The sequence below is a fragment of the Spermophilus citellus genome, assembly GCF_964194105.1.
Source record: "Spermophilus citellus genome assembly, chromosome: 10".
NCBI lineage: Eukaryota > Metazoa > Chordata > Mammalia > Rodentia > Sciuridae > Spermophilus > Spermophilus citellus.
The window spans coordinates 74,569,080-74,595,111 of NC_138197.1; the positions used below are offsets into that span (position 1 = coordinate 74,569,080).

Genomic DNA, 26,032 nt, shown 5'->3' on the forward strand with positions numbered 1-26,032 from the left:
GGTATACAATTATGAATTGTCAATCAAAATAATATCAAAGTAAACCAACAAAAGATAATATTTATAAGGTGAAAATATGGGCAAAATTCAAGGAAGACTCAGAAAGAGAAAGAAAATAAATTCTAGTCTTCAGTAAAAACAAGAAAGCAGATCTAAAAGTGTTCTTCAGCATGTAAATCTTGGAGAGTTTCCACAAATTTGTTGAGGATATTAAATCTTCATTGTTTATGAGCTAGAGATGTTGAAGTCAACTGTATGTTGCTTATAAAACCTTTAGCAAAGAAGCATGATGCCAGATGAAGTAAAATAATTTAATGCAAAGTAAATATGTTGAGGAAAAAATTTGAAATACAGTATAGAAAATAAAAGCTTAAATACTGTGATAATATTCTGATTTACTTTGTTTTTCCATTTAAATAACTTTAATCAATGCAACATATTATCCCTTTGTATTATTGTATTTATCGACTTTGAGAAAAAAAAACAAATTCAGAACCTTGCATTTATTTAGTCAAATTTTGAATAAAATTTATATGAGCAAAATAGTCTAGGTTACTACAGCTGATATAATATAGAAGGAGGTTGGGTGTGGGAGCAAAATGTTTATGAAAGATCTCAAGAAAAACTGTATCTCATGCAGAATTCTTTTTCATTTCTATTTTTTTCTTCATTATGTATTTTTTAAGGTAGAAATCAGCTATGAGAAACCACACAAAGGTCACAGCCTTTATTCTTCTAGGACTAACAGATGATCCACAATTAAAGGTGGTGGTTTTTTTTCTCCTTTTTATCACTTACATGTTGAGTGTTTCAGGGAACCTGACCATCATTGCCCTCACCCTATTGGATTCTCATCTCAAGACACCCATGTACTTCTTCCTCCGGAATTTCTCATTTTTAGAAATTTCGTTCACAACTGTCTGTATCCCCAAATTTCTTGTTAGTATGGCAACAGGTGATAAGACCATTTCCTACAATGATTGCGCAGCACAGCTGTTTTTCACTATTCTCTTGGGGGCAACTGAATTTTTTCTTCTGGCTGCCATGTCCTATGACCGCTATGTGGCTATCTGCAAGCCTCTGCACTACATGACCATTATGAGAAGCTCAGTCTGCAACCTGCTGGTGTTTGCTTCGTGGGTGGCTGGTTTTCTGATCATTTTTCCACCAGTCATCATGGGTCTCCAGATTGATTTCTGTGCAGCTAATGCTGTAGATCATTTCTTCTGTGATGTCTCCCCTATTCTTCAGCTCTCTTGCACAGACACAGATCAAATAGAATTAATGATGCTTTTCTCAGCCATCCTGACACTCCTGGTTACACTGATGTTGGTAATTCTCTCCTACACAAACATCATCAGGACTATTCTGAGAATCCCTTCTTCTCAACAGAGGAAGAAAGCCTTCTCCACGTGTTCTTCTCACATGGTTGTCGTGTCCATCTCTTATGGCAGCTGCATCTTCATGTATGTGAAACCCTCTGCAAAGGAAAGAGTGTCCTTAAATAAAGGTATAGCTCTGCTCAGTACTTCCATTGCTCCCATGTTGAATCCCTTCATTTATACACTGAGAAACAAACAAGTGAAAGATGCTTTTAAGCACATGATCAAAAACAGTAAAGCTTTCTCACTGAAGTGAACCATTTTAATGATTTACTAAGGTTATGAGTAAACTAAGAAGAGTGGAGTGTGTCACAGAACTGTTCAATATCTACATTCAAAATCTCATGACCTTTTTCTTGACTGATAATTTTTATTGTGGTCTGCCTAATCTCCAAAGCCTAATACTTATTTCCATTTTCTTCCTCTCTGAGAGTACATAAGAAAGACACTTTTTGGTTTTGGTTAAAATCATTTGCCTTTGTTTATTTTGTTGCTGTATTTATTTCCTCCCAAAATTCTGTCAGAGGGAGACAAGTAGGAATTCATTTTTTTCCCATATTTCTTCTCAGTATGCTGGAACTCAGGGATTCAATTTGTTATATATTTTATATAGAGTCTAATACACTTTCTAGATTTGATCACCCAGTGATCTTATATATAGTAGACATAGAACATGAAATATAATTTTTTAAAATTCAGTGTTTAGTAGAAACAGGAAGGAAATCAATTTAATAACATTTCTTTAACTACATAGTTTGACAGTTTCAAAATTTTAGCTATCCCTAAAGAGGTTATTTATTTTCAGAAACTGATAAAGAATTGTTATAAAGATTAAAACATCGCTGCTATGGCAGTTATCCAATAAAAATTATAGACAGCACTTATGGATTACTTATAGTCTTTCATGTTTTTTGAAATGTAGAAGTTTCATCTCAAGACTGTATGGCAGATATTGTCATGCATGTGAATCCATAAAATATATACAGCATGTAAGGCTTAGATAATCTTCAAATGACAAAAAATAAAAAAAAATGTATATGTATAGAAACACACTGATTCAAAAAATGGTCTCTTACTATTCACAAACCTCATGAATTGTTAGCAAAATAAAATTGAAATCGCTCTGGCTTTATGTTACTTAGGATGCAAAATAACTGTAACCTCCTTTCAGATACTCCATAGATTTAAAATATGTCATACATAAAATTAGGTCCATATGGTTCTAATAGAGTATATTATTTTTCAAACTAAGTGAATTGAACATTAAAATTAGATACAATGACCAGAGACATTCATGTAAAACTGAATGTTTTGACTCTTTTCCTTTGAGTGGTATCATATATCAGTTTGATTAAAAGAATTTTCCCTAAAAGAGTTTTATAAGTTTGCTCTATAAATATTTGTCTATGTCTTAGTTTTCACAGAAGATAAAGGTGATCTTACAGAAAATTTCTTAATGATTGGATTTTTTTGACTTAACAAATTGCTAAATAGATTCTGTCCCAAAATATTTAAAAGGAAATGTAACTTGTCAGATCTCCATGCAAGTAAATGAACCTGAATTTAAAAACAATACTGAAGAATTTTAAATCTATGTAGCTAGATAAATATTCATGGGGGCATTGTGAATATTCAAGTATACTTTTAAAATAGAGGGCATGCTTGTTCAGGTGGTTTTCATAAAACTGTAGTGCTTTAAGGATATTTCATTTGAAATAGAAGATGATTTATTAAAGAAATACCCTTCAATTGTCACTATTTCTCTTTATTTGCAATCAGTAACTGAATTTTAAGTGCCCCAAATTTTCTACCTTATAGATAACATCTATATTCAAAAGAAATTTTATTCAAAATCTTTCACATCTGACAAAATTTCTGATGCTAGAATATCTCAGATTTTCCTGAACACTCTTGTGTGTGTCTTAATTTTTTTTGTCAAATGTAATCATGTCAAGTATTTATTTTATATTCTGAAATACTATATTGCTTATTTACTAAGCTTATTTTTTATATTTAAGCTTTAAGTATGTTTAGCTCTTCTAAAGGTCTAATATAAAAGTAAATTCAGAAATAATTTCATAGAGATCACAGAATGTAATTTCTCCCCCTTTTCTTTATACTGAAAAGAATTATCAATAACTGTGAAATTCAGGAATATATTTACTATATTTAACTACTTAGAATGCATAAGTTTTTTTCTATTTCTAGACTATCTGTAAGGATATAATTGGAATACAAAATAAAAAAAAAATCATAGGCCTAATCTACAATGAGAAATGATTAGTGGAAGAAAATCCCCACTTAATTTTAAATAAATTATGAATTTGTGAATAAATATTTGTATAAGCACCAGAGATAAGACTGAGTTATTTGAGACTGTGATGTGCAAACTATCCTAAGACTTTAAAAAATATTAAAATCCTTATTGTGCACAATGTCTCTCATTTCTGAAAGAGAAAGCAATAGCTAACATTTGTTTTCCAGTTGTATATATTGAATAAGTGTTAAGAAGAGCTATACTCAAAATATATCAATTGTCTCTTAAATAGCTTGTTTGCTTTGGTCTCTAATTCATTTACCTCATTTCTATATAAAAAACTTTCTAATTTGCCATCCGACCAACAATGTATATATGTTCCTTTTATGATTTACATATGAGGTGAGAAAATTTTGGGGTGAAATGATTGAGTTATGAAAGCCTTAGCCTAATCAGTGCATTAATCCACTTAAACAGATTAACAGGGTAATCAAGGGCAGGTAAGTTGTGGTGAGACTACTTGAATAACTGGGAGCATGCCATTGTTATGTGGTTCACACTTTTTCCTGATGGTCATGTCCTGAGCTGCTTTCCTTCACCATACCCTACTACCATGATCTGCCTCACTTTGGGCACAGTGCAATGAACTTGGTGGTCTATGGGCAGACATGAAACTATGAGCAAAATAAACATTTCCTCCTATAAAATTGTTGTGGTCGGGTCTTTTGGTCATAGCTGAGTAAAAGTTGACTAAAATAGTTCCTTTGTACCCATATCCTCACCAAGCATTTATTATTATTTTGGGTGCCATTTTAACTGGGGTGACATAAAATCTCAAGAGTGGTTTTGATCTTCATTTCCCTCAATTAAAGTCATTATATTTCGACCTCGGCCAGCACAAGCTTCATAAATGAAGGTTCATCTATGTGAGAAACCGGAAGGGAGTTTTGAATTAAAGAGACAGGCTCTTGTCGGGGGCCATTCTGACACGTGATTGGGTGACTCCCGTTAAGGGCCTGAGGCGCTTTGGCTGTGTTGAAGCTTTCCCGACCCTTTCCTGATGAGAGAGCCCATCCGTGTGGGGGTGTGCCTGACCACTGACCCCGGGGACCCAATCACTGACCCTGACCTTGGAGTGCAGCCCCCCCTCAACCTTCATTGGATGGAATTCTCCCCTGAATCTCTTGTTCCCCAAATAAAAGGCTACTCCCAGGCTTGTTCGCTCTCTCTCTCTCCTGCTAGCCCAGAGTAATCCTCGCTGCCCTGCTGGGCGGCTAGAGGCGGGAACCAGGGAGGTGAGCCATCTCGGACCTAGCAATATAAAGAAGGTACTGTCTGTGTGTTTTATTTCGATCTCTTCTAACTAACTTTATGCCTAGAACCTCATTAATGAAACCACTGCGCAGGCCGCGTGGTAGAGGCTCTAATTACCTTTAAACCAGCTTCAGGATGGCTTTTCCTAGCTCCAGCCTCCAGCTACCTATTAGAGTAGTGAGGTTTACTGAAGAGGGGAGAGAGAGAGAGAGAGAGAGAGAGAGAGAGAGAGAGAGAGAGAGAGAGAGAGAGAGAACACGCCTTTTATTGGGGAACAAAAAATTCTGGGGAAAATCCCATCTAATGAAGATTAAGGAGGGCAGTGTCCCAAGGTCAGGTGCAATGATTGAGATTGAGTCTTCTTCGGGTAGTGGCCATACGTGCCTCCACATGGACAAGCCCTTGGACCTGAGAAGGGTGGGGAAAGCTCTGGACACAAGGATGTGTCTAAGTGCCTCTCGCCCAGCCAGGGAGGTAACTCAAATCACGTGCGAGGATGGCCTCCCAAAATTATACTGAAGTGATACATGCATACCCATGTTTGTAGCAGCACAACTTACAGTAGCCAACTATAGAATCAGTCTAGGTATTTCCCACAGCAATAAATAAATAAATAAATAAATAAATAAATAAATAAATAAATAAATAAAATTAACATAAAGACTGTGAATGCCACACATACAGGGGATATCACTCTAGATCACTCTAGGAGTCTTTGGCAAGAGAAAGCTGTGACCTAAAAAGGTCATAATGGAAGAGAAATTCATGCAAACAAATGCATAAAATCTAACACAAGGAAATGAGAATATGAAAAAAAGTTAAAACAAACACCTTCTAAAGTTTATAATTTACTAGCAAAATATGTTAAAGTAAATTAAATACTAGATAAGGAATTCAAAATAAAGGTTATAAAAATGAACAATGAATTCCAAGAGAACACAGAAAAACAACTGAACAAATTAAGGAAATCAGTACAGGATATTTATGAGACATCAAGAAGGAGATAGATGGGGCTGGGACTGTGGCTCAATGGTAGAATGCTTGCCTCACGTGTGTGAGGCACTGGGTTCAATTCTCAGTGCCACATATAAATAAATGAATAAAATAAAGGTCTGTCAACACTAAACAATATTTTTTTCAAAAAGAAGGAAATAGAGATACTGAAAAAGAACCAAACAAAAAGCATTTGCCGGTAAATGGCTGGAGTTGGAGAATATCATGCAAAATAAGCCAAACCTCCCCCCAAAAAGGCTGAATGTATTCTCTGATGTGTGGGTGCTAATTCACAATAAGGGTGGGGGCACTAGGGAAGAATAGAGTTACCTTAGATTAGGTAGAGGGAAGTGAAAGGAGGGGAAGGGATATGGGAATAAGAAGGTAGAATGAAACAGACATTATTACCTTATGCACGTATATAACTGCAAGACTGATGTGGTTCTACAACATGTACAATCAGATAAATGAGAAATTATACCCCATCTATATGATATATCAAAGTGCATAAATGTATTCTACTGTCATGTATAACTAATTAAAGCAAATTAAAAAATGAATAAGAAAATTGGAAGTGGGAAGATGAAAAAAATCTTGGAAATAAAAAACAATAAATCAAGTAAAATGTTCAACTGAAAGTCTTTATAATAGAGTAGATCATTCTGAAGACAAAGTAGTAGTGAAAATAAACAGGTCAGTGTTTGCCAGGCCGTGGTGAAGGGAGCTGCACACTTGTCAATGAAAGTCATCTGAGTCATGCATTCAGCTGAGTCACATGTTCAGAACATCTAAAGTTTGACAACTTTTAGCTTACAAGCTGCTCAGCAAAGGACTACTAGCCTCCACCTCAGTCATCTCTTCCTGACCCATGCACTCAGGTAAGGCAATATGGTCAATGAAAAGAGCTTTCTCCAGAAAGGAATTATCTCCACTCAATCAGTTCCTGGGTAATGGTCAAGAAATAGAGGTAGGAAGTTAAATGGACTGATTTTGCAAATTCAAGATTCCATTGTGATCACTCCTGGGAATTGAGTATTTTTTCTTTCCCTTAACAGCAAACCCAGTTGGATTTGGTTAGCATAGCCTCAGGGTTGTAATCTGGACACAAGGTAGATACTATTGTTTTAAGTGTGTTCCCCCAAAGCCCAAGTGTTGGAAATTTAATTTCTCAATTTAGCAGTGTTGAAAGGTTGAGTCTGATGGGAGGGGTTTGAGCCATATGGTCAGAGACCTCATGAATAGCTGAATCCCTTTATCACAGAAATAGGCTTCTTATTGTGGGCACTTAATTTTCTTTCTTCTCTCCTGATTGGCCCACTTGCTTTTCTGCTTTCTGTCATGAGTTTAATGAGTATGAGTTCCTCCCCTCAGGCAGTTATTTGATGGTGGACTTCCTACACTCCAGAATCATGAGCCAAAATAAATCTCTTTCCTTTAAAAATTACTCAGTCTTCAGATACTCTATTACAGCATCAAAAAAGGTACTGTGAGAAGTGTCTAAGGAACTCACACTTTATTTTAGCTAACTTTGATCAACATGACCTTGTCATTTATTTACCTTCCAAATGGAAGTTCTGATTTACCAAAGGTATGACAGAAGAAAAACCAAACAAACAAAATAAAAAGATATAATGTTAACACCTGGAATTAACCTCCCACATTTTGTGGAAGTGGAAATAGAGTAAAACCTGTTTTAAGGGGACAGAGAGATGAGAATGGTGGAAACAAGAGGTTAAGAGAATAGTTCTATAAAATGGAATTGTACCAACCCCCCACCAGCGATGCCAAAAAAGCAATCTGCCTGTAGCCCCACTTGGCCTAATGAGGGGCAAAGGCCAGGCAGTCAGTGTAGATATTGACTGATGGGGGTAAAGAGAAAATAAGGACCTGCTACCCAATAGAGGACAATGGGTGTCAACCTCTGTGAGAATGCTCCTGGGCACTCTGGGTTGCTAACGATTAATTTCCATCTCCTGCTCCTTCCTGCCCTTAGACACACAGAGGGAGAAGAAAATGAAGGGAATAATTAAAAGGGGGGTTCTGGAATCTATAAAAGAGCTATAAAGGAGTCTATAAAAATATACCCCCTCCCATGGACATCCAGCTTTGGGGCCCCTTTTCCTCAAAGAAGTCTGTTTCTATAATTTTTTCATCAAACTTGCTTTCTGCGCTGGCTTCAATATTTCTCAGTGTTTAATTTCCAAAACTGGGGAACAAGGACGTGTTCCTCATCTCTAAGACAGGTATCACTTCCACTTGAGGAGTAAATAATTTAGATATTAGAGGTTTTGGGGAGAAGTACTTGCAATATTTTTTCTTCAGAGCTATCCCCAGATTTTGAAAAGACAAGGACCTAAATCCAAGGTTCAAACAACTGCGGATCAATCAAGAGATGTTAGCTCTGACTCCCAGCAAGAAGAGGAACCTTCAAAGGATGAGGGGAAAGAAGATGGCCCAGAGAGACCCAATGGTGAAGCTACCCTCATGGAAGCTGTTGAAGAATCTGAGGCTGCAGGCTGAGCAGATGATCCAGCAGCAAGGAAGACCTAAGTCTCCAGCTATGGTGCTTATAGCTCTGTTGAGCTGCCAGGATGTCATGCCTTCAGAACAAGAATTCAGGAACTTGTGATAGTGACTCATCACCTACTTTTTCAAAGAAAGAAGGGAGCCGCTCTGGAAATACACACCTTCAAGTTCTGAGCAAGAGATACTAAACAATTATTGCTCCCTGTACTTCCTCTTGGATAATGAGGTGTGGCACCAGGAGTTGGCTTTACCCAATGGGATTGAGTTACACTAACCTGCTCCTTTGTAATCCTACCCCTTTGCCCTTTTTGGGATATAATGTTCCATGAAACCTCCACTTATGTGTCCCTTATATAAGAATAAAGAATTCTAGTGGCTCTCTCTCTTTTCTCGGGCCCCTAAGGTCACAGGGCCTTTCCTGGATTTTGAAAAGGTTAAAAAAAAAAAAAGAAAGAAAAAGAAAAGCAAAAGAAAAAAGAACTGTTTGTAGAGGCTTCCTCTAGAATGAAACTTCCCATGCAGAACTATCAAACTATTTCAAGAAACTTACATTTAATTGTTGGGTTATGTAAAATTGTGGATGTGTAACTGACATGATTCTGCAATCTGCATTTGGGGTAAAATTGGGAGTTCATAACCCACTTCAATCTAATGTATGAAATATGATATGTCAAGAGCTTTGTAATGTTGTGAACAACCAATAAAAAAAATAATCGTTGGGTTGGACAATCTGATGTCAGACTTAAGTTTAAGTGTTGAGTCTGAAGGCTCTATTAGGATAACAGAGACAATAGTGGGCTACTCGAGCATCTACATGTTCCCCCAGCCCACCCACCCTCCAGGCCAAACAGCACAGATATCCTCCCCAACACTATTCTCAGTCACTAATTGGAGATGACCATGGCACATGATGAAAGGCTTGAAGAAATACATTTAATCAATTGCATTTACTGAGCGCCCCCCAAATTCAAGATACTGAATTAGGAACTTCAAGGCATACCAGTCATTAGACAAGTGATGCTAGAGGCATGGCTAAGCTATAATCTGAATAATTATGTGCATTTAGGTGGCTTTCTGAAAAAAAAAATGTTTCCTTTCCATAAATGGATAGGCAAACACATATTAAAGCAATATATACTGAATTCTCTGGAGATATATCTTAGTCTCTTTTTCATATAAATTTTGTTTTTAAAAATGTAGAGTGCTTGGGGAGACTGTCTTTATAATATAAAACCTCTAGGGAAATGGTTCTTGGATTGCTTATCATCTTGAGAATTCTTCATAGTCTAGCTATTTTCATTCAGGGCATGGAAGGAATAAATAGTCAAGGGATCAGGATTGATTTATTTTATATGGCAGTGTGGGTGATGTGTAGAAAAGGATTCAGTACATGAATAAATAAATTACAGAGAAGGGGAGATTTAATACACTAGTGGTAATGCCATAAAACAACTAATTAAATCATCTCCAAGAGTGACGTTTTCAGGTGAGAAGAAACTATCCCAGATAAGGGAGAAGAAACTATCCCAGATAAGAACATGCCGAAAGAAGTGGAATGTTTGCAAGCTCAGTTCAGTATGGTAAAATTGTTAAATATCAAGGTTCAGATGATTTTATCTCAATAAACTTGTGTTTTTATGGTCTTAAAATACATTTGTTTCAGCTGGGTATGGTGCTGCATGCCTGTAATCCCAGTAGTTTCAGAGGCTGAGACAGAAAGATTATAAATTTGAGGCCAGCCTCTGCAATTTAGTGAGACTTTCAGCAACATAGTGAGATCCTATCTCAAAATGTAAAAAGGGCTGGAGATGTAGCTCAGTGGTAAAGCACCCCAGGGTTCAATCTTCAGTACCCACCCTCCACCACCACCAAAAATTTTGTGTTTTATTTTGATGTTTGCATTTTAAACATTTTTTTTTTGGCACACTGCTTTAGGATTCCAAAAGATCAAAATAATTAACATTTGTAAGAGTTATAAATGACATGTCCAATTAGAAGTGTATTTATCATTAAATCATTTGTTTCTGTTCAGTTATTTATCATTGTCATTAACCTTTTTTGTAACCCCAACCTTTAAATTTTGATATAGGAAAAGCAATGAATATAGTCCATAGAATACCATGATAATTTAGTTGAAAAGCTCTTTTTGTTTTTAAATTCATCTGTTATCATGATAGTTAAGACAACTAAAAAAAAAATTACATTCAGAGGCCTGACTTCGAATATGAATTTTCTCTTTATAGTGTATGTTAAGGGATAATTTGTGAATGAGTGTTAAAGCTGAACAATGAAATTATTTGATATGATGAAATTTTAATTTATGTGTTTTAGATGTGTGGATTTTGACAACTCTTGCCATTGATTATGTCATTAATCTGCATAAATGAGAAAAAATTTATAATAGATTGTTCCAAAATCATATGAATGTGAATAAATTTCTAACAAACATAACAGTCATTTCTTTCAGTTGTTTATGAACATTACTAATATGCATAGTTTTAGCAGCTGAATCCACTCCTTATTCTAATATATTCAAGTGTGCCTGTTACTTTCTGTTCAGCTGACTCTCTCTGCTAAGAATATTTTGTCTCATTTCTTTTTCTCCCTTTAAGACCTACTTTAGAATTCAAATTCCTCTTGTATACGTCATTAGATATTATAACAAACCAGTTTTATTTGCCCTTATATGTCTATTTTTATTTGTGTTATGCTTTCCTAATAATAATGTATGCTTTGCAGATTGTACGTAATTACATGAACTATCATATAATGCCATGCCTATCATGAAACTGTAAATATTTTATGCATGTGATGATGAAAATTGCAGGAAGAAACTTTTCCCTGGAGATATCATTAACTTAAATACTAGATCTCCAATGTACTAGCTGTACAAACACAATTTTATTTCTTAATTTCACTGTCTCAATATATGCTAGATGTAGAAAATAACTAGTTATTAATATCTCTTTAGTTGCCTGTTAGTTGGACATTTGAATATTTTCATGACGGGAAACTGCATGCCTGCCTATAATTTGTGTCGGTGCTGTTTTATGATTTCTTATGTTTTTGGAATTTATCAACTATTGCTTTTATTTTTAGGCCAGGGCTGAACTCAAAATTGTTCATGTTTTCAATCTCTATTTTAGACAAAGAACAAAAATGTAACTAAAATAACTAGAAGCATATAGAGATAAATTTTATTAGTGAAACTGTCTCCCTTATGATATTCATTTACTAATTTATATATGTCTATCTTAAATTTTTTCCCATTATATTTACTAATTATCTTACGATAATTAAGCTCATTATCTTATTCCTAAATCTCCTTCTTACGTGTCTAGGTTTAAGTTTAGTTTTGTTTTCACTTCTCCTGGTTCACCGAGCTTCCTAAATCCACATGTATGTATTGCTCTTTGTCTGTATATTCAGGTGTCTCACTATTCACTTTCCTTGGTCCATTCCCAGAACCACAATCCCAGAGGAGAATTGCAGTGGCTTACTACACACACTATCAGAGAGTTACTGTTGATTTGGTATTGGGGTACAGAGCAGGAAGGTTGGGGAGACCACAGATAATGAGACAATGCCAATACTAAGAGTAAATGGAATTATTTCCTGTGCATCATTTTGAACCTGGGTCTCAACTGTGGAAGTAAATGAGAAAAGAATTATGCACTAAAGATTGGTTGAATGTAATAGTGAACATCTCCTAGTCCTGTAGATGGAACTACAGGACTGTGTGTGTCTGTGTCTCTGTGTTTGTCTTAAGTAAAAGAGTACTATTGCATTTCATTTGGTAGGCATAACTTTATTATGTAAAATTCTTGAACTTTATTGAGTTGAACTTCTTTAATTGAACAGGAAAATAACATGCCATTCCAACTCTTGTGTGTTCTCAAGAAAGCAAAAATATTTTTCTCTCTTTAAATTCTTTTAATTTTGTTTTATAAAGTTTCCTTGTGTTCACATAAACAGAATGAACAGTTCCTACCCTTATATGGATTATTCTTCAGTACAATTGCAAATTGATATATTCATTCTCGGCCTGCAATTTGAAAATACAAACTATTATTCTTCCTGACAGAATCATCTTTAATACAGCAATGAAGATTATTTTGCTCTCCATGAAAAACCACTGTTAATTTCACCTCTACACTAGTTATTGCTGTTATTTTTCTTTAGAGATTATTATTATTTGTTTTCTATCCAGAACTGGTAAATGTCAGAGCACCACAATGCGAAACCACACAAGACTGACAGTGTTCATCCTGGCAGGTTTGACTGATGACCCAGAATTGAAAGTTGTGTTATTTGTCTTCCTGCTTCTTACCTACTTGCTGAGTGTCACTGGCAATCTGACCATCATCACACTTACCCTGGTAGATATGGACCTGAAGACCCCCATGTACTTTTTCCTTCGGAATTTCTCCTTCTTAGAAATTTCCTATACTACTACATGCATCCCAAAATTGCTGGCTACTATGGCAACTGGGGACAAGACCATTTCCTATGCCAGTTGTGTTACTCAAGTGTTTTTTGCCTTCCTACTTGGAGCATCAGAATTTTACTTGTTGGCAGCTATGTCCTATGACCGCTATGTGGCCATCTGTAAGCCCCTTCATTACATGACCATCATGAACAGCAAAATCTGCATTCAGCTGGTCCTCAGTTGTTGGCTTGCTGGCTTTTTTGTCATCTTCCCACCACTCGTCCTAGGTCTAAATATTGACTTCTGTGCCTCCAACGTTGTTGATCATTTCTACTGTGACACTACACCCCTCATGCAGATCTCCTGCACAGACACACGGCTCCTGGAGATGATGGGATTCATCTCAGCTTTGGTGACACTCTTGGTCACATTAGTCATGGTGATCATATCCTACACCTATATCGCCCTGACCATTCTAAGAATCCCTTCAACTAGACAAAGGAAAAAGGCTTTTTCCACATGTTCTTCTCACATGATCGTGATATCCCTTTCCTATGGCAGCTGCATCTTCCTGTATCTTAAACCTTCAATCAAACAAAGAATATCTTTTTCCAAGGGAATTGCTGTCCTCAATATCTCAGTTGCTCCACTTTTGAACCCTTTCATCTATACCTTACGGAATCAACAAGTGAAAAAAGCCTTTTTAAATTTGACACATAGGATTGTGTCTTTTTCAAAGAAATGAATATTCTACTTCCTTATTCAAAGGATATGAATAAAGGAGGCCCAGGTAGTTTCATCAGTTTCTAAGAGATCATTTCTCCCTTTTCTATTTATTTCATTGCTGTGATATTCATCTTTATGTCTTTCAAAAAATATTTTTTCTCAAAACTTTGGTCTGAAATGGTAGCTGTGCTTTGAATCTCCATTAAAACTCCCTTTTGTTTTTGACATTGTTTTCCCCGTTCTCTTAGCTTTCTTTGTATGAACATGTGAAAATAGTAAGCTTCTACTTTCAATATGTCTCTTTTGTCTTTTAAGAATGACAGTTATGTAGACTATAAAATTTTGTTCCATTTGAAATTGCATTTGATATATGACCTATTAAAACAATGTAGAAGTTATATTTATTTTTTATGCTTCTAATTAATTGATTGATATTGTAATTGAATAAATTAAAAGAAAATTGTAGTAGAGTTTTTGATGATCATCTTTGAGCACTGTTTATCTTTGAAGTGTATATTTAAATGTTTTAGATATTTGTGTATATATATTCACACATATTCATGTACATGTGCATATACTGTAAAGTAACAATCCTTAGTTTTTAGATGTGAGATGTTATGTTTATAGTGATTTTCATCAAAGAAAATGTGATAATCTTACTAATTTGGTTTTGAAAAATCAATATTGAAATGTAATACTTACTTAAATTCTCAAACTCCCCAAAGTTCTTCTGCTTAAGTTGGGATACACCTAAATCAAATTCTAAATGATTTGTAAATAATTTTGAAATAAGAACAATGCTAATTCTTTTTGTTTTCAAATATTATTTGTTTGACATATATGTCAGATCTAGGTGTATATAGTACAGATATGCAGATTGATATAGAGATACTTCCTGACAGTAAAACTAAGATGGTAGAAGCTTCAAGTTCTAGCTTAGAAAATTCCTAGTTTAGGGCTGAATTTATTAGGACTGTGAAATTTAAATTTTGTGCAATAAACAAAATTTTTTAAGTATCAAATATAATAGTATTTTCAAAGGTATGCATCCAATTTCATGATTTTTTCCCCATAAACCTCTGTATATTAAATCAGATTGTCCTTTTTTTCATTTCAGTTTTTAAAACTGTGTATATTGGTTGGAACAAAATATATTTGAAAATAGCACCCACAGGGATGGAATAAAATATATCCAGGGAGAAAAATAAACATAATATATAATTAGAAAATTATAAAAGTTTCTGTAGATTTGTAGAATGAGTTGAATTGTAGAAAATATATAAGTTATAAACACGATTTCAGGACAAAAAATATTTAAACAATTGATTATAAATTGTTTATAGTCTTCCTTTTTATTTATGTATACATGTTTTTTTCTAACTTGCCAATTTACACCTAATGATCTTTGAGCATTATTTAATGTTTAAAAATATCAACAGCACACAAATTATATATGTGCACACACAGATATATGTACAATATACACACCCATATGTGTAAATATTTTGTGGCAATGTAATAAAAGTAAAACCTAAGGTACTATCAATAGATTCACTAATTTTGATTCTGTTAAGTATCAGTGAGGTCAGGTTTTCTTAAAGCAATACCATGTTAATTAAACTACTTGGCTAGCTGTCATTTATTTTGAAATACTTCATATAATAACATTTCTGAGCCCTCTAAGTAGCCAGTTCAAATATCACTTTTCTTAAATACCTGTTTATTTATTTCAAGGTAGAGTTATCACTAAGTCCTCTGTGCTACTTCATTCATAGTTTTTTTAATATATAATTTTTTAGTATCTCAGTGGCACCTGTCCCTCAAAAGTTATTCTAATTTACCAGTTGATTTACCCATAAAATTAACTATTTGAATTAACATCTTTCAAAATAGATTCTAAGAGTTATACACTTCCATTTTGATTATGCATACAGCCATGTTTTATTCACTCATCAAACTAATCTTTCTGAATTGAAAGAAAATATTTAAAGTGAAAAAACTTTATTTGTTACTCAAAAGAAAATGGTCAAATAGAGGTATTTTGAATTAGGCATAGGGGAGTGAAGGGAGGGGAGGGAGTAGGGGGGTAGAAAGGAGAGTAGAATGAACCAGACATTATTACCCTATTGCATATATGACCACTGAGCAGTATGATTCTATATCATGTACAACCAGAAAAACGAGAAGTTATACTCCATTTAAGTATAATGTGTCAAAATGTATTCATGTATAACTAGAACAGATTATATATATATATATATATATATATATGAATAAAAAAGAAAATATAGATAAAATTTTATAAGAAAATTTACATACATATATATGAGATCATAACTAAAAAAGAAAATTGTCAGAATCTTCATTATTATCTCAAAACAAATATCTTAAAAGTTGTTTTTTTTAATATACAGTGCATTTTTGTCTTCTGTATTCACCATACTGTGCAACAGCAAAGAACTTCTTACTCCTATCTAAATGTATCTTAATTCCCAATGATTAAACAGTCCCTATCTCTCCTTCTTCTTTCTTGTGCCTTGTTCTGTTAACTATCATTCTACTCTTAGTTTTCATGAAACAAACGTTTTCAGATTCCGTATGAGTGATATCAAGTAGTACTTGACTAGCTTTTTCCACTTAACATAATAATCTCCAATTCCATCCATGCTTTTTCAAATGACAAAATTTCATTTTTTCTCCATGAGGTTGTGTAGTATACTAGTGTGAGACTATACCTCATCTCCCCTTCCCTCCTCCCTCTTTCCTTCCTTTTTTTGTACCAGGGATTGAACTCAAGGGCACTTAACCACTGAGCCACGTCCCCAGGCCTTTTTTCTTTTTTGTATTTTGTATAGAGACAAGGTCTCACTGAGTTGCTTATTAACTCTCTAAGTTTCTGAGGCTGGCTTTGGACTCTGGATCTTCCTGACTCAAACTCCTGAGCCACTGTATTACAGGCGTGTGCTACCAGGCCAGGCTGTAGCACATTTTATTTATCATCCACCAGTTAATGAACACTTAGATTGTTTTCATCTCTTGGCTAATTTGAATAGTCTGCAATAAACAGGAGTACAGATGTTCCTTTGATATACTGATTTCATTTCCTCTGAATATGTGACGATAGTTGGATTACTGGAGGGTATGACAATTCTATTTCTAATTTTTGAGGAACCTTCATACTGTTTTCCATGTTGGTTTTAATTCACATTTCCACCAACATGTGCAAGTGTAATGTTTTCTCCACATCTGCACTACCACTTGGTGTGTTTTTTCTTTATGATGATAGTCACTTTCATTGTAGTGAGGTGGTACTGTGTTTTTTATTTGCAATTCCCTGATAACTAGTCACACTGTGGATTTTCTCATATTTGTGTTGGTCTTTTATTTTCATAAATATCTTGTTAGATTCATTGCCCATATTTAAATCAGATTTTTTGTTTGCTTGTTTTTATCTTTATTTTTTTTCTTTGGCTAATGAGTTCCTTGAGTTCCTTATATAATCTGGATATTAATTCCACCTCACATGTGAGCTTTGCAAAAATCTCTCATTAAAGAAAAGCCAAGGACAGGATGGTTTCACTGTTGAATTGCACCAAACATTTAAAGAAAAACTAATATTAATTATTCTTAAATTATTCCAAAAATAAAGAAAATGATATTCTCACAAAATGATTCTGAGGTCACTATTAGTCTAATATCAAATTTAGACAAGAACACACACACACACACACACACACACATACAGAGAGCGTTGGGGGGGGGGAGAGTGAGCAAGCACAGAAAGGTATATGCTAATGTTCTTGATAAATACAGATTCAAAATTCTTGACAAAATACAAAAATTCTGAATCCAATGCTACACTCCAAAATTATTCATCATGATCAAATGTTATTCCTCCTAAAGATGCAAGGATTGTTCTACATGTGAATTGATAAATGTGATACACTATGTCATCAGAATGAAGGACAAAAAAATGATCACTTCGATACATACAGAAGAGACATTTGATAAAATTTATTATCCCCTTATGATGAAAACAATGAATAAATTAGGGTTTGAAGGAAAATAACCCAACATAATAAAGGTTGTGTATAAAAGTCAAGAGCTATCATCATACTGAATAGGAAAAAGCTGAAAACTTTCTAAGATCTGGAACAAAATGAAGATGTCTACTTCACCAATGTTATCAACATAATACTGGAAGTTCTAGTCCAAGCATTCTGCAATGAAAGAAGTAAGTGCATCCAAATTAAAAAGGAAAAATTAAAATTGTCTGTTTGCAGATGACATGATCTTCATAAAAATTTCACCAAGAAACAATTAGAAGTAATAAATGAATTCAGCAAAATTGTAGGATATAACCTCAATATGTAATATCATTTGCATTTCTCTAATTCATTGGTGAATTACCTAAATATAAAGAGAAAAATCCCACTTACAATAGTTAGAAAAATATAAAATACATAGGAATAATATCACAATAAAACAAACTTTAAAAAAAGAAATTAAAGATGAAAGAGAAAAAAATAAGACATTCCATGTTTTTGAATTGGAAGAATCAAAAGTTAAGATGTCCATACTTCCCAATGTGATCTACAGGCTCAATATAATCTCTATCAAAGTACCAGTGACATGCTTCACAGAACTAGGAAAAAAATATCCTAAAACCCATACTCAACCACAAAAGACCCTAAATAACCCAAACACTCTAGAGTAAAAAGAATATAGCAGGAGGAATTACATTACCTGCCTTCAAAATATACTATAAAGCTAAAATAATCAAAAAAGCATGGTATGAAAGGCCGAATGTTTTCTCAGATAAGTGGATACTAATACATAATTAGTATGGGGGGTTTGGGATGAGTGGAGGAACTTTGGATTGGCCAAAGAAGAGGGAAAGGAGGGGTGTGAGCATGGGGATAAGAAAGATGGTGGAATAAGATGGCATCACTACCTTAGGTACATGTATGATTGCAGGAATTGTATGATCCTACATTGTATAAAACCAGAGAAGTGAAAAATTGTGTTCCATTTGTATACAATGATTCAAAGAGCATTATGGTGTCATGTATAACTAATTAGAACAAATAAATGTAAAAAATTTAAAAAATAAAAAGCCTGGTATTGAGATAAAAACAGACATATAGTTTAATGGAACAGAATAGAAATCCTAGACAAAACCCACACCTCCATAGCCACTGTTTTATGACAAAGATGCTAAGAACATGCATAGGAGAAAAGATAGTCTTTTCAATAAAGAGTGCTGGTAAAATTAATATACAGATGCTGAGAAATGAAGCTAGATCCAATCTCTCACTAGTTCCAAAAACTAGCTCAAAAAGAAGGAAATACTTAAATGTGAAAAGTGAAATTATGAAGGTACTGGAAGAAGATAGAGGGGGAATTTTTAAGTCATCAAAATAGGCAAGGATTTTTGGACAAGATCCCAAAAGCACAAAAGACACAAAAGCAAAAAAGAAAAAAAAATGAATAGAATGATATTAAACAAGAAGCTATGCAACATTGAAACAGTCAATACTGTGAATTTCTTTTCATCTTTGATATAAGAAAAGGTTTCTAGATGTTAATCAAATACAAGCACAATACATATGATTGACAAATTTGAAGACACAAAAATAAAGGCTTTTTTTTTAGTACACCTACATAGACACAACCTCACAAACAAAATCAAGTCATGGTCAAACTAGGAGGAAATATTTATAATATAGCAAAGATGCAAAATGATATTAATGATATATAAACAACTCTTAAGAGGTATAAGAAAATAAAAACTTGATAGAGAAAATTAGCTAAACCTGTATATAGACAGTTTATAATTGTATGGGAAATGGCTGCTTGATTTGTGAAATAATATTTAATCCCACATGTAATTATAAAAATTCAAAGTAACATGATTCTCAGTTATCGTGTCTAGTCCTCATGATAGCCAACATTTTGTAACTACCAAAATCTACCCTATTGTTAAGGTTGATGAGAAACAAGAACCCTAATAATACACTGTTAATGGGAACTGAAATACTGTATAGAAAACAATTTAACATTGCTAATTGAATGTGGGTTTGCTGTTGATTTAGAAATCTCAAGTTTAGGAATTTATACTATATTCTATAATTTTTATTTTATTAAAAAACTTACAAAAATACATATGCATGATTTTATTCATTGGTGCACTCTAATTGTCAAAATTGGAAACAATTTCTTAGCCAAAATATGAGAGCAATTAAATCAACCATGACACATCCTTATAAAGAGGGATTATGCAGCCATTAATAAATGTGAAATATTTCCATGAGTTGATGTGGTGTTTTTCTGACAGGATGTTGTTGTTTAGTGAGGAAACCAAAAGGAAACAAAGTGCTTGTAGTATAACTATTTAGCCTGAAGTCAGTTGGCCTATAAGATGCTACTTTACCTGCATCCTCCACTTTACCTGTATCCTCCCAGAGCTGTCCTATCTCCTCATAACTAGCATCCAGGGAAACACACCATGCAACCAGGCTGGGGCTGAGGCTGCTGCTTCTGGCACTGCTCCTACCCACCCAGATTTATTCAAACCAAACAGCTGTTGTGACACTTTCAAGTAACTCCTCACAGAGTACCTCTGCTGCTCCCAATTCAACTAATGCTACACCCAGAACAGATGGCAGTGCCCTGAATTCAACAGCCAGTCTCCTTGGAGATCTCTCTCTCTCTCTCTCTCTCTCTCTCTCTCTCTCTCTCTCTCTCTCTCTCTCTCTCTCTCTCTCTCTACATCTCTACTGTTAGAGACTCAGGCCAAGAAATGTCTTTGGAGTTCTTGCGGGGATTTCCTGGGGAGTCCCTGTTGGTTGGGGAAGTTCAGGTGGAGGGAGTTCCAGTTGGTGAGGTGTGCCAGAGAGGGGCCACGTGGGTGGCGTTCAGAAGAGTTCCCAGGGAGTGTGCTTGGAGTGCTGTTGGAGTTCAGGCAATAAAGTTTCCTGTTTGAACATACAAGTGCTTTGTGGCAGCTCGGTGATTTGTGCCCAGCCAGACTGCGGCAGGTCTGCATCAAATCTACCAATTCCACACCTGATTTTATTGGCACAGAAAATGTTGAGAATTCCAATTTGATTGGTTTGAAGCACATGTGAAGGGTTTCATAAGAGTTTCTCGTACAAGATAAAAAGAGAAAACATCCAAAATTGAGACATGATTTCTTTGAATGAGGCATAAAAAATATGGACATTTAAAACTCTATTTGAAAACAAGAATAGATTTTGTCTAGAGATAAAGGATGGAATGTGGAATGGAGATTTCAGTTTTCATTTGGTTCATGAAATCTATAAGGCCATAAAACAGGTAATATAAAAAGCTTCCATGATTCTATTTATATGTACACTAGAAGGAAGTTCCAGGTGTTACTCTAAATCCTCAATGTATTGTTTCAGCAATACTAATTTAATGCTGATATATTCTAGGAAAAATTCCACATTGTTAAGCTATTTCTGTTCCTTTGGGAACTAAACTTTTTCCTCTGTGGTTTTTGGATTTGACATTTTGTTTGAACTTTTATGTAGTAATTGACATGTGCCAGGGCAATGATAGATTGGAATTCACCTAAAATCCAGGCATCCTGAGTAAATCTTGCTTGTCCTTTGAAAGTCAAATGGTAGGCATCTCCCATCTCATGTTTTCATTCAACAAGAGTGCCAGATTCCTTTAGCTAAACTGATTCCAAAGAGTAGAATTGCTTTAGCTAAACTGATTCCAAAGAGTAGAATTGACCTCAACTAATTTCAGAATGCTGCTTTTTATTTCTACATTTGTTGAATACTTTTCACAATTGAAAATGGTCTGCTTTGAAGGTAAAATGGCAAATATTGAAATTAGAAATGCAACTAACTATGTGAAGAAGCCAAATTTATAAATCAGCATTTGGGAAGTGAAGACTGGAAGCTAGCTTGCATATTAAATTTACAAAACTTTTATGCTTTTTCTGTAAATACTTTTTTAAAACTGTGGATCAGTATAGCCACATTTGGAACACTTTCTGTTTATCAGTCAATATTTTTAGATAGTTAGAACCTGATTCTAAGCTTAAAAGCAGTCTTGATCCTCTAAATCTTTTACAACTGCCTTGAAACACAGAAACCTTTTGAAAAATACACACTCCCTGAAATCCTTTGTTCACATGGTCACACACTGATGCTTACATGTTCCAGTATCTAATATGGCCACCATAGTCTTGATAACCCAAATCATTTTTTTCTCATCTTTAGAAACTTACATGGAACAACCAGATCAAACAGATCTAAAGCTACTGTGTGTGTGAATGAACACGCCCCTTTGCTTCATACCTGAATGCTGAACATCTATTTGGATTGTATATTGTGTTTGTGTATTTATGCTTTGATTCATAGTAACTTCTCATGTTATGGAATTGATTTGCATTGAACACAAACTGTAAATAAAAATAAATAAATGGCTGAAAGAGCAAAAAAATGGATGCTATATTTTTCCATCCTATATTCTCAATTTTTTTTATCAACCTAAAAAATATTCTTCTTTCTCTCTTAAACCCTTAACTATGTATCTGGGACTGGGTATGTGGTAGGCAATCAACTAGTAGAACAACATATACAGAATTCTTTGGAAGCATAGTTAGAACATGTAGAAATGTGTGTGTGTGTGTGTGTGTGTGTGTGTGTGTGTGTATGTAGAAAAATTTCTGTAATTCAATTTGGCAGTCCCTTAGGAAATGATATTCTTAGATGTCATTTATCCTGAGAATTCTTAGTTCTTGTTAGATTTTTTTCCTGTAAGACAAAAGACATAAATCCTTTGTGGTATCAAGAGATGGTTAATTTTCATATTTTGTTGCACATCACATTTAGCAAGGGTTACCAACACTCCAGAGAAGTGGGTATAGTAAATTTTAGAAGAGAAGGTAATTTGATAAATTTTCTAACAACAGATAATAAACTAGTGATAAATAATATTTCTAAAATGACATTTAAATTGATCATATTTTTATGTAGAATTAAGTGCTTAGGGAGAAAAACTGATCATCAGTGTTCTCTGCTTACCAGGATGATGAGTTAAGTATGAAAGTACAGAAGTTTTGCCCAAATAAGTGTATACAAGTCTGTGTTAAACTACTAAAGGTTAGTGTTTTAACTACTATCTATACTTCAGCTTGTAGATACTGGAGAAATTTATAGACAAAATAAAAAAATTTAAAACTGACAAGCCTTTTAAGTGTTAATTTTATGTGATATTTACTATTTTCAACAAAACTGTGTATAATTGCAGTTATTGCCCTGCGATCACAGACACATGGTATGTATACTTGTTGAATCAGGACAAATCGATAGTTTGATATGAGGAAATTCTAAATTATTATATAATTAAACATTTATATCAGCAATGCCATTGGAATGACTTGTGTAAATGAGACAATTTTATAATATATGATTTCACAATACTCTGAACATGGTAAAGAACTCTGGACATGGGCCACTGCTCTTTCCAGTAGTTTATGCTTTCATTAGAAAAGATTAAACATGGGAATTCTAAATACTGTTTTCAACCAAATTGTGTTGGAGCCATCCAAATACTCAGGATATCTCTTTCTTAAAATTCCTGTAGAGAACACTAGGGAGACCTTTCATTTTTTGGTTAACTTTTTATATGCATTCTACTGTTTTAAGAATAAATTATGCTTTAAATATAAAAAATAATTCTGTAAATATTCTCAACGCAAAACACAAGATTTTACATAGCAACCATTTATAATAGGTTTAAATATTTTGTTATGATTGTAAAGACACCTAAGAAAAAAAAATTAGGGGTATCACTAATTCTTTTTAGAAGCATAGTTCCACAATTAAGCTTCTAGTTATAAAAAATTAAATAAAGCTTTTAGAAAACTGTGCAACTGTAAAGCCAGGGCCTCTGAAAATAACCTCTATTAACCTGACATCTCGCTCTGAATGCAAGCCTGAGCACATATTTTTTAAATATTTAATTTCATTTTGTCCCACATAACACATGCAGAGCACCAAGAATAGTAGTTGTTGCATATAGAATTCTCAATAGGCACAATATTATGGTTATAGATTTAGTAGCTTATTTTCATATTCATTTTAATTTTCACATCTTCATCAAGAACTGATATGCCATCTCAACTCTTGTATATTATGCAAAAAGGTGCATTCTTCAAGCTTTAGGTGTCTTCTAAATATTCATATAAATAATCAATACTCACTATATTTATAGAATTATAATCTTGCTAGAATATGTAAAGTTTTAATTTCCTGTCAAGATATTCTGGAAATGCAATCTATTTTTCTTACCTGCATACTACCTGTAAATCAAGAATGAGCATTGCATGATTCTACCTAAAATATAATTTTGGTAATGTAACTTAAGCACTAGTTATCACTGTTATTCCATAGATCTTCCTCTCTAACCCCCACCATTCAGAACTGATAAAAGACAGAAAACGGTAAAGGAAAACCATACAGTAGTGGCAGTGTTTGCCATAGTGGGTTCAAGTGATGACCACATGTAAAAGTTGTGTTATTTATTTTCATGCTTCTCAATTATTTGCTAAGCACTGCTTTGATCTGATACCTCCATGTTCACCCTGCTGAATACTCACTAGATCCTCACATACAATTTCCTCCTTAGAAATATCCTATACTCTTTTATGGATCCCTAAATTTTTAGTTATTATGGCTACATGAAAAAAACTATTTTCTATAACCATGTGTCATTTGAATCACAATTTATTTGAAATATTACCTAAATTCAGAAATTTAAAAAATTTTTAAAAAATCAAGCCAGGCATGGTGACACATGCATGTAATTCCAGGGCTCAGGAGGCTGTGGCAGGAGGATTCAAGTTGAAAGCCAGCCTCAGTAGCTTAGTGAGTCCCTAAGCAACTCAGTGAGACCCTGACACTAAATAAAATACAAAAGGGGCTGTGGATGTGGCTCAGTGCCCCAGAGTTCAATCTGGGTCCAAAAAATTATCAAATATTTAAATAGCCTATGTGGTAAAGCATTTGAAATATTGGTCATAGATTAACACTAATAAAATTGAAGAGCTGCATTTCAAATGACTAAGTGTCCTATAAACTGGCAAGGAGGACCTACTCAGCTGCTGACAAGAGAAGGATTTCTCAGTGTTCTTATAAAGATGACAAATGATGTGAAGGATATGTTCATTGTGATAAACTCTAAGCTGACTTGAGAAATACTTGTGAATTGGTAAGTTTCTGAAAATGGAAATTTTATATACCTGAAAAGAAAGAAATAACTTCTTACTCATGATATTAGTTTTTATTTTCTGTAAATTTGATAGGACAAAAGAGAAATGAAGAATCAATCAACGGAGATAAAGTTCATTTTGCTTGGACTCACAGATGACCCTCTGCTACAGATTATGATTTTCCTGTTTCTATTTTTCAATTATATCTCGAGCCTGATGGGGAACTTAATCATCATCATCCTCACCCTGCTGGATTCCCGTCTCAAGACTCCAATGTATTTCTTCCTCCGAAATTTTTCCTTCTTAGAAGTTTTGTTTACAACAGTCTGCATCCCACGGTTCCTGATAAGCATTCTCAATGGAGACAAAACAATTTCCTACAGTGGTTGTGAAACTCAGTTATTCTTTTTTTCCTATTAGGGGTTACAGAGTTTTACCTCCTGGCTGCCATGTCCTATGACCGCTATGTCGCCATCTGCAAACCTCTACATTACCCAGTCATTATGAACAGCAGAGTGTGCTACCTACTGGTGCTCAGCTCCTGGGCAGCTGGATTCTTAAACATCTTCCCCCCTTTGCTCATGCTACTTAAGCTGGATTTCTGTGCTTCCAAAGTGATTGATCACTTCCTGTGTGAATCTTCTGTCCTGCAGATCTCTTGCACAGATACACGTTTCATAGAATTGATGGCTTTTGTCTTAGCTGTGTTGACACTTGTCATAACATTGTTATTAGTGGTCCTCTCCTACACATTCATCATCATAACCATTCTCAAATTCCCTTCTGGTCAACAACGAAGGAAGGCTTTTTCCACCTGCTCCTCACACATGGTAGTTGTCTCTATCACTTATGGCAGTTGTATATTCATGTATATGAAGCCATCAGCAAAAGAAAGGGTGACTTTAATTAAAGATGTAGCTGTACTCAATACCTCTGTTGCCCCTTTGCTCAACCCTTTCATTTACACCCTGAGGAACCAGCAGGTGAAAGAAGCTCTTAAGCATATGCTCCAAAGGTTTTGTTCTTTTCAACAAAAGACAGTGTTTAGACATAAATAACATGCTGTTGGAACATGAATGAGAACATTTTTTATCTGTTATATTAGTTTAAATCTATGATGTTTCTTCCCTTAACTATTTAGATCTTACTAG

At 34.3% G+C, this 26,032-nt stretch overlaps 2 protein-coding genes and 1 pseudogene across 3 annotated transcripts; all 3 read left to right on the top strand.

The window, feature by feature from the left end:
* Positions 1–699: 699 nt before the first annotated feature.
* Positions 700–1,638, top strand: LOC308658828 (olfactory receptor 6C74-like; the record flags this gene model as incomplete). The annotated part of the gene is made up of 1 exon (XM_081311747.1): positions 700–1,638. The coding sequence occupies one exon, from the start codon at positions 700–702 to the stop codon at positions 1,636–1,638; it is 939 nt and encodes a 312-aa protein (XP_081167873.1).
* Positions 1,639–12,707: 11,069 nt separating this feature from the next.
* LOC308658831 (olfactory receptor 6C74-like) lies at positions 12,708–13,646 on the top strand (the record flags this gene model as incomplete). The annotated part of the gene is made up of 1 exon (XM_081311750.1): positions 12,708–13,646. One exon carries the CDS (start codon positions 12,708–12,710, stop codon positions 13,644–13,646), a length of 939 nt encoding a protein of 312 aa, XP_081167876.1.
* An 11,340-nt stretch (positions 13,647–24,986) lies between these two features.
* LOC308658811 (olfactory receptor 6C6-like) lies at positions 24,987–25,939 on the top strand (annotated as a pseudogene). The gene has a single exon. The product of its transcript is annotated as an olfactory receptor 6C6-like (transcript).
* Positions 25,940–26,032: the final 93 nt, after the last annotated feature.